At 54.9% G+C, this 9,142-nt stretch overlaps 1 protein-coding gene and 1 pseudogene across 1 annotated transcript; one reads left to right on the top strand and one right to left on the bottom strand.

The window, feature by feature from the left end:
* LOC108523320 (eukaryotic translation initiation factor 1 pseudogene) overlaps nt 1-3,273 on the top strand; it is a 9,171-nt pseudogene extending 5,898 nt beyond the window's left edge.
* A 911-nt stretch (nt 3,274-4,184) lies between these two features.
* PRSS21 (serine protease 21) lies at nt 4,185-8,674 on the bottom strand. Its single transcript, XM_017863859.1, has 6 exons — nt 8,563-8,674; nt 8,447-8,473; nt 7,940-8,105; nt 6,940-7,232; nt 4,788-4,942; nt 4,185-4,537 (listed from the first exon to the last, which is right to left on the bottom strand). Exons 1-6 carry the CDS (start codon nt 8,624-8,626, stop codon nt 4,298-4,300), a joined length of 945 nt encoding a protein of 314 aa, XP_017719348.1. The 5' UTR covers nt 8,627-8,674; the 3' UTR covers nt 4,185-4,297.
* Between the last annotated feature and the right edge of the window lie 468 nt (nt 8,675-9,142).

Below are 9,142 nucleotides of genomic sequence, written 5' to 3' on the forward strand. Positions count from 1 at the left end.
GTCTCGATCTCCTGACCTCGTGATCCGCCCGTCTCGGCCTCCCAAAGTGCTGGGATTACAGGCTTGAGCCACCGCGCCCGGCCGGCTGTAAATCTTTATACAGATTATCCTGTCAAGGGAGAAAGGTGGGCCTTAAGAGAGGTAAGTGGAACACCATGATATGGAATCTCGTTTTGACGGTCTTGGGAAAAGCTGCAGTATGAATCCGGCAATTTTGCAGTTAAAATGTCTCTGATTATGGCCTTGGATGGTTGCTGAACTCTCAGTGTGGTCCACACATCAGGCACAATACTTGTCCCTTGATATTTCTGTTAAGTTGTTTAGTTTTAGCTCACAGGGCATTTATGAAAGAAAAACTTACAGTTTTAACAATTCCATAGGAGAAAAGTGGATTGGAGGAACTTAGAATTTAGGGTCGATATAGTCTACAGGCAGATGATAAAACTGGTCTATAAACAATTTAAATATGACATTTCAAAGCCTTTGTAATGTTACAGGATCTCTGGGGTATTGTTTTTCTGGCTGGAAACCTGTGGCTGCTGGCGCCTTGGCCCAAGTTTTGCTCAGGCCTTCTGGGCTCATTTCACCCACTCAGCCTGGCAGGCTGTGCTCGACTCACACTACCGGCCTGGATCCCGTGCCTCCAAGTGAGACTGTGAGCCGGCTGTGGAATGGCGACGCGTGTGTGAGTGAGCATGGGCCCCAGCCACTGTGCAGTCATACATGCCAGCTGCTGCCACGGGGCAGGCAGCTCCAGGTCCCAGCATGGGCACCACCTCTCTGCGAGGCTGCAGCTGGACAGGGTGCACCACAAGCAGCTTGGCTGGCACCAGGGAATGTGGTGGCACCTGGAAGCTTGGAGATGCCAGGAACCACAGAGCCCCAAAGAGGGAGACACAGACCTGGCTCAGGGAGCTCCCAGGTCTGGGATCCCCTGAAGGACTGCAGCATTTCTCTCCTTCTCTTCACCGGAAATGTGGCGAGCAAGGGCCATGTTCAGCCCTGTTTGTGTTACAGCTCCTTTATCTTCGCCATTTCATGGGTCCCGAGTTCTTGTCCTGTGACCAGGAAGAACAAGGTACGCAGACAAGTGGAGGGTGAGCAAGGCAAAGAGGAGCTTTACTGAGTGACAGAATCAAATTTTGGGTAAAGCAGTTAGAGTCAGTTACTACTATACTAACTGGACAAAGAATTGTCGTTAACTGTGAAGATGTGACAAAATTATGTCAGGCTTAGAATGTAAGAGCCATTCTTTAAATGTCTGTGCAGGATTCTCTTGGTCTCAATTTCTCACCCTTGAAGGTAGAGTGTTACCTTTCCTTCTGGTGTAGGGAGAGTGTCTTTTACATGGACTTTTCATCCTTTGCTTTAAAGAAACAGCACAAAGGTCAAAATGATTTTTTAAAAATCTGCTGTTTTCAAGTGCTTTACTTAAATAGTCAATATGCCAGAATACTGATGAGCTTGGAGAAAAGAGAATTTAGTTTAGAGAGGGATAAAGAAGAAGTGTAGAAATGGGACAGGAAGGCTGCAGACAGAAAAGAATCTCAGCTCGCTTTGAGCCAGTGTCTTGCAGAGAGGCAATTTTGAATCAGAATGCGCTTAGAACTTCAGGAAACACATGAAGTATGCCACTCATTCAGATTGCTTAATTTTAGGCTCACTGTCTCATAATTTAGCCCTAAAAGACAATTTTGAGGGAACTCAAAAGACCCCCAGTGAAGTGGTGTCATTGTCTGGGGTAAATACCCGAGGTTTGTTGCCTCATGCCAAGGAAATCAAGGACACAGACACATGTGGAGTGAGATTAACAGCAGAGGTTTAGTAGAAGAAGGAAAGAGAAAGGAGAACAGTTCTGTCTCCAGTGAAGGAGAGGGGCTCTTGAGTGGGACTTCTTGCCGGCGGCAGAGTGCACAGGGTTTTATAGACAGGCTTGAGGAGGCGGTGCCTGATTTACATAGGGCCCAAAGATTGGCTGGACCAGGTGTGACGTTTACATAGTGTGTGGGGAAGCTGGTCACCCCACCCTAATCTCTTATTATGCAAACGAGGTCTCTACTTGGCCAGTGCCACGTTGCCTGCTCCTTACTGTGCATGTGGTTGACAAGGAAAGAGGAAGATGGAGCCACCATGCTGGACGTGCCTGGCCCCCAGTTAACCTTTTCCTACGACACAGCTGCTAGCATTCACCCATGCAAGCTTCTAGCTTGCTTGTCTGTATCTGCAACTCGATTTTACAAGCTGCTCTTTGTCAGAAAAGAAAATAACTTGGGGGCTGCTTTTCATCAGAAAGAAAACCTGCCCGGGCGCGGTGGCTCACGCCTATAATCTCAGCACTTTGGGAGGCCAAGGGGGACAGATCACCTGAGGTTGGGAGTTCGAGACCAGCCTGAACAACATGGAGAAACCCCATCTCTACTAAAAATACAAAATTAGCCGGGCGTGGTGGCACATGCCTGTAATTCCAGCTACTCAGGAGGCTGAGGCAGAAGAATTGCTTGAACTTGGGAGGTGGAGGTTGCGGTGAATCGAGATCTCACGACTGCACTCCAGCCTGGACAAGAGCAAAATTCCATCTCAAAAAAAAAAAAAAAAAAAAAAAAAAAAAAAAAAAAAAAAAAAAAAGAAAGAAAGAAAGAAAGAAGAAAACCATACCAATAACTTCCTTCCCCTCGCTATCTGCCTAAATAATTTCTTCTTAACTCCTATATCACCAGGAGGGCCATAAAAGATCCGAAGTAGCTCAGGTGTACTCTGTCCCCTGATTTGAAAGCACCTCTAGCCTCAGTCACTGAGCCACAGCCAAGGACTTAGCAGCCCCTGCTTGGAATCCTCTCACTCCCCCACACTCTGTCCCCCTCACACTGCTTTCTCCTGCCACGCCACTGCCTTCCACAGGCCATTTCCACCGAGGAAAAGGAATCATCTTGTACGTCCACTATCCAGAATCTCCACTCTTTCCACCCCTTTGCTGATGTAAGTAAGAGTGATGACCTGCTCCCTGCAGGCACTGAGGATTAGATCCATGCAAGAATTCAGCAGAGAAATGACAGGAAAACCCTTAGTCCTATCCAAGGGATCACTAAGGATTACAATAAAAAGCAACTAGTGAAGGCATTTAAGAGGAAATTTGCCTGCAATGGGATGGTAACTGAGCATCCAGAATACGGAGAAGTCATTCAGCTACAGGGTGACCAGTGCAAGAACATATGCCAGTGCCTTGTAGAGGTGGGACTGACTAAGGACGACTGGCTGATGGTTCAAGGGTTTTAACTACTTGTGGCTCACTGAAACTTAAGTGAGGATTTCCTCATAATGAGTAGAATTTCCCTTTTTTCCCTTGTTACAAGTTTAAAAACCTCACAGTTTGTCTAATGTAACCATTTGGGGTCTGCTTTTAACTTGGACTAGTGTAATTCCTTCATGCAATAAACTGAAAAAATAAAAATAAAAAATAAAAACATCACTAAGGGAGGACCATGATTTTCAAACATGGAGCCAGCTGGAGTCCCACAAGGGGAAGCATTATTGCCTGCTCCCTGGGTGCCCAGAGCCTCACCTCAGGGCTGCGCCAGCTCTGGGGCATCCTATGCCCCAGGACTACTCTCAACATGGTGGCGGGCGTGGTCAAGAGAGAAACGCCCACCCTGGTGTCCTTGTCCTCAGTGGATCAATGCTGAGGCCCCCACAGGATTGCACCCCAGTTGCCTAGAATGGCACCCTCCGTGTCTGTGCAAGCTCATCAGCGTTCCCTCCTTCCCTGCCTCAGTTTCCCCACTTCCTGCAATCACCTCCCAGATAAACTACCTGCACCCATGTCCTGGTCCTAGGTCAGCCTTGGGGGAACCATGGTAAGATCAGGATGTCTGGCGTTTCTGTGCTGGATCCTTGGGGGGTGAGGGATGTCAGGATCATTTCCTCCAATGCACACACCCCCATTCCAGGCTTCTCAGCTCCTGGCACCCTGGAACGACTCCTGTTCCATTGCGGGGCATGATATGCATCTAATTTCAGCTACTCAGGAGGGTGAGGCAGGAGGATCGAGATCAGTCTAGGAGTTCAAGACCAGCCTGGGCAACACACAATTCTCTTTCTGATCAAAACAGAACAGATGTGGGTGTGAGCCAGGGGCACAGACAGGCCGGCTGCACAAGAGAGAAAGAGCTGTCCATGAAGCCACTGCATTTGAGGATTACTCTGCAAGGCGTCAACTGTAATGTATTTATTACCAAACAAGACAGAAGAGAACCAGGGCCCGACTTAGCAGTGGCCCCAGCCTGCACGGGCTTGGGTAGGCTCAGGCTGGCCCCAGGAGTGGGAGAGCCCAGAGAAGAGGGAGAAAGAGCAGCGGCCAGGAGGGGTCTGGCTGGGACATGCCACTCTGGGCCATCAGCTTCTGGATCCACCCGAAGTGGTAGCTGACATTGGTGTAGACACCGGGCCGATTGGGCCGACCACAGCCCACTCCCCAGCTCACGACTCCAATCTGATACCACAGTGCATTCTTGTTACAGGCCAAGGGTCCACCTGAGTCACCCTGGGGAGCAGCGGGGCTGAGGTCAGCCTGGGGCGCAGTGAGTGGGGCAGGGGAGAAGCCGAGAGCAGGAAGGGCTGTGAGGCTGGGTAGACTGGGTGCACATCCTCCCCCCCCCCCAGCAGCAGCCGAGCCTCTGTTTCTGCATTTGCAGAGTAGGGCAACAGTCTCCACCTCCTGGGGTTGGCATGAGGGTCAAATAAGGCACAGGGACACAGGTTGCTTTCCTGGGCATGGTGGCAGGGACACTCACGAAGCAGGAATCCTTCTCGCCTTGGGCATCGCCAGCACAAACCATGTCTCCAAAGATGTCCGTGCGGAAACTATACTTGAGGAAGAGGTAGTTGCACATAGAGTTGTTTATGATGGCGACCTGAACTTCCTGGAGGGTGTAGGGAGATGGCAGTTCTGTGGGGACGATAGAGGGAAAGAGAGAGACACCAACCTGAGGCCCCTCTAGGGAGGGATGGCATAGGCTGTGGGGTGGGGGTCCTAGGGCACCCACTGTGCCTGGCAGGTTCATCTCCATTACCCCCAGCTCCAGCCCAGACCGCAGCACAGCAGAGGCCCTCAGCAGCATCACGAAGGCCCCAGGGAGAGACAGGCTGTCAGAGCTCCCCCAGCCTCACTTTCCCTATCTGTAGAATGGCAACAATGGCCCTGCCTGCACCCATGGAGAGATTCCTTAGCAAAAGGAGCAGGGGAGGGGCGAGGGCAGCTCAGATGGTGTTAAGATGAGCACCCAAAGCCAGACCTAGGGGAGAGGCAGCCTGGCTGCAGCCCTGGCCTCAGTAGCAGCTGGGCGCTTTCAGGGCCTGGGCACAAGCTTGTTGCGGTGCTCTTAGGGCCCCCCCAGTACCCCTGGGAGGCAGCAGTCATCAGGACCCACTCCCAGATAAGGAGAGTCAGGGGGATATCACCCCGCTGACCCTCGGCAAGGCACTGGGGAAATCTCAGAGCCTGACAGGAACCCACACCTGTCCAATTCCTGCCTCAGAGCCCCAGCCAGCACCTTGTCCTGCAGAGGATGACAAAAGACAACAAGGCCCAACGTGCAGGCAGCGCTTCCCATCAGCGGGGCCTATTCTAAGCCCTTGGGACTAACAACCTGGGAACTAGCCTGTGATGTGGAACCATCATTACCCTGTTTCACAGGGGAGGAAACTGAGGCACTGTGAGATGAACAGCTTTGCCGAAGGCCTCCCAGTCAGCGCAGGGCAGAGCAAAGGTGCACACCAGCCAGGGGGCTCCAGAAGTGCCTGACCCCCGCCTCCCCTACACTGTGAGTTGAGGCGTAGCCTGGGGTTGGTGTGACCTGTCCACTCTGGGCTGGGGAGAGAGGGTGGCAGAGGCAGCCTGGCCGTGCCCCCGGCTCACACCCACTCATCTTTGCAGCAGGGGCCCTTCTCAGGGAAGGGAAAGGATCCCTCCTCTAGAGGGAAGCGGCTCCAATGCTGAGTTCCCAATTCCCGCTTCCAACTGCTGGGGTGTGACCTGGGGACATCCCTTACCCTCTCTAAGGCAAGGGGCCCTGACTTCTCCATTTATCAGTTCTTGGCAATTTCCATAACCCTCTCAGTTTTCTCATCTGTAAAATGGGTATAAAAATGTTACCAACTTCATTCCTAGGTGAGCTCCAGGAGGAGGAGAGGCCGCGCCTGGCTCACTGCTGGGTCCCCATGCCTAGAACAGTGCCAGGCACACTGCGTGTGCTCAAGGAACCACATTTGTTATTGTTACTACTGTTGTGGGATGATGCAGGGACAGGCCAGACGGGGGAGCAGAGGGAAGGGGATTCCTGATACAGGGAACACACCCAGTTGGGGGCTGCCAGCCCCAGGGCTCCTCCAGATGCTGAGCCCACTTCTGAAAGAAAGGGCATGTGTGTTGGGGGACACGCAGGTGCCAGGGCAGGCCCACCAGAGAATCCCCAGAGGGGTTTCAGTGGGAGCTGCGGTTGAGCATGGCTTGAAAATTTCTGGGGAGAGAAATGGGCTCAGTGCTGCAGGAGAATTGGCCAGAGCTAGGGTGGGTGCAAGAGGCTTGGAGAGGCAGCCCGGGAGCCTGATGCTTGGGGCATTGGTGAGCACCAGGGGAGGTGGAAAGATGCAGCAATAAATTCAAGCCTGAGGTTTATGTCGCCAAGCCCTCCAGAACCCCTCCACCACCCCACCACCCACAGGCCTGTGCCAAGCTGGCCTCCCTCTCACACTCTCCTTCTGGCCGCCACAGCCCCTGGAAGGGAGAGACTGGGTGTTTGGTCCCTGCCCTGGCAGGTGAGGAGAGACTGCTCGCAAGAGGGGCGTAGCCTGCACTCCCTGACCAAGCAAGGGGCTATTGTGCCTGCGTAGGGGAACAGGTGAACAAAGACAGTTCCTCCCTGACCCGCCTGTCCCCAGCCTCACCCTCATCCTCTTTGATGTTCCCCCAGCCGGTCACCCAGCAGTCTGTCTGGTTCTGAAACTCAAATGTGGAAGCCTGGAGACAGATGGGCTGGATGTGGTTAGTGTAGGTGACAGGTGCAGACAGCTTCACCAAGGCAATGTCATAGGGTGGATTCCCCAGGTAGCGAGGGCTCAAATAGATATTCGACACAAAGTAACGGGTGTAGTAGGCCTGCAGGCTCCAGAAGGATGGCATGGAAGTCAGCTGGCCAAACTGGATCGTCCACCCAGAGGGATCACTAAGATCACTCTCGCTGGTAGAAGAGAAGAGCGCAATCAGGAGCCCTGGACGGAGGACTGGTTGCCTGAGCACAACTGGGGCCCAGTCCAGGAGGGAAGACTGTGGTGTTGCTACTACTTGCTAACACCCAGGGTCCCCTGTAGAAATGAAAGAGCCCAGAGAGATCACAGCCAAAGTCCTAGGACCTGCTCCTGGAGCAGGAGGGTGAGGTCTTGTCATTTCCCAGAGCTGTCCCAAGGACCCTTGCATTAAGTCAAGGCCTCCAGGGGCACCCCCATGCAGCCCAAGGAGGAATGGGCAGATGCACCACGGCAATGTGGGCTTGGCAGGATGGAGTCCACACAGCGTCCCGGGTGTGCTCGCCTTCGTTCAGTGCTCCACACTGTACTGCACGTCCACCACGGGGGGGATGAGGGTGGGATGGATGGCGGTGAACTTTGGGTTAAAAGAAAAAGGGAGAGAATACCCAAAAGTGTGTGGAAATGTTCTGGAAGAACATTCTGGAAGAACCTGAACAGGGTTCCCTCCAGGAGACCCAAAAGGAACTGGAGTGGGTGTAATCGGCTGCAGCAGAGCCCGGGGCTCAGTAGAACACCAGGCGGCATCCACGCACCACATTCACGCCCAAGTGTGGCATCAGACCATAGGTAAAGTTAGGTGGCACTCCCTCCAGCCCTGCTCCTGCCCCTCCCCACACCCCTCAGTTCGCACCCCACTCACTCTTCAAAGCAGTGCGCGGCCGTGAGTGCCCAGCGGTGGCTGAGCAGACTCGCTCCGCACACGTGGGAATCCCACAGGCGCAGGCTCCCTTGCCATGGCCAACGCCCGAGTTCAGCGTCCTGTCCACCCACGATGCGCGTCGTGATGACCCGTTGGCCGCATGGTCCTCGGATGGTCAGAGGAACTGCTGAGCCGCGGGAGGCAGCCCCCCAAGCCCAACCTCTCCCTTTCTCCCCTTCAACGCAGTCCGGGAAACCACGTTTTTGCCCACCCAGTGTCCCTTCGCGTGTGTGCAGCAGGAAGTAGGTGACATTGGAGACCCTCCCACGTGCTCTGCAGGGCCTGCCCATCCCCCTCCAGCGCCCATTAGTTACTTTCCACACCAACAGAGTTCTTGATCCCGGGGGCGGGGCCGAGAGAGCAGTAGAGGCCGCCTTCCCCTCCCCCCGCCCCCGTGCACCTCGGCCCAACGGCCCTGGCGGGCATCGCGCATCCTGGGCGCCCTACCTGACGACAGCTCCGCCTCATCTGACTCTGTAGGAGACAAGAAGTGAGCTCCCCGCGGCCTCCACCTCCCGTCCTCCCCATCGCCCCCCGTCCCGACAGCATTGCCCCCAGCTCACCCGGCTTCCCGAGTCCCGCCAGCGCCAGCAGCAGCGCCAGCAGCAGCGCCTCGCGCGCGCCCATGGCCTCCTCTCCAGCGGCCTGGCGCCTCCTCTGCCTCCTCTCGCGCCGGGCCCGGGGCGCCCCCTGGGGGCGGGGCGGGGTGGGAGCTCTGCCCTCTACTCCCAGCTTCACACTCCTGGGCCCAAGGGCTGTTTGGGGACTCTCAGACCTGGTAGCGCCCTGGCTTTCAGCTCCTAGGGCGGATCTTCAACCACACTCCTTGATGTGGCCCAGACCCGGTGGACCCCACAGTCCCTTTCTTGTCTGCAGCCCAGCGGTCCTGGCTGCCCGCTTGGTGCCCCGTGTCCTCCACCTACCACCTCCTCCAGCACCAAGGGCCTGGCCCTGAGCCAGGAGTCCCCTTAAAGCCTGGGGGCCCCTGAGGGCCGGGTGGGGCCTGGCAGCATGGCTGGTCCTTCATGAGACTTTCTTGGGAAAACAGTGCTCCTGGGCCGGTTCCACCCAGAATGGGGATCCCGCCAAGTCTCTACCCAGGCCGTCCCCACTGTGGGCTCCTGCTGGGCTTTCTTCACTCCT

Source organism: Rhinopithecus bieti, unplaced genomic scaffold (assembly GCF_001698545.2).
Source record: "Rhinopithecus bieti isolate Rb0 unplaced genomic scaffold, ASM169854v2 scaffold_72735, whole genome shotgun sequence".
Taxonomy (NCBI): domain Eukaryota; kingdom Metazoa; phylum Chordata; class Mammalia; order Primates; family Cercopithecidae; genus Rhinopithecus; species Rhinopithecus bieti.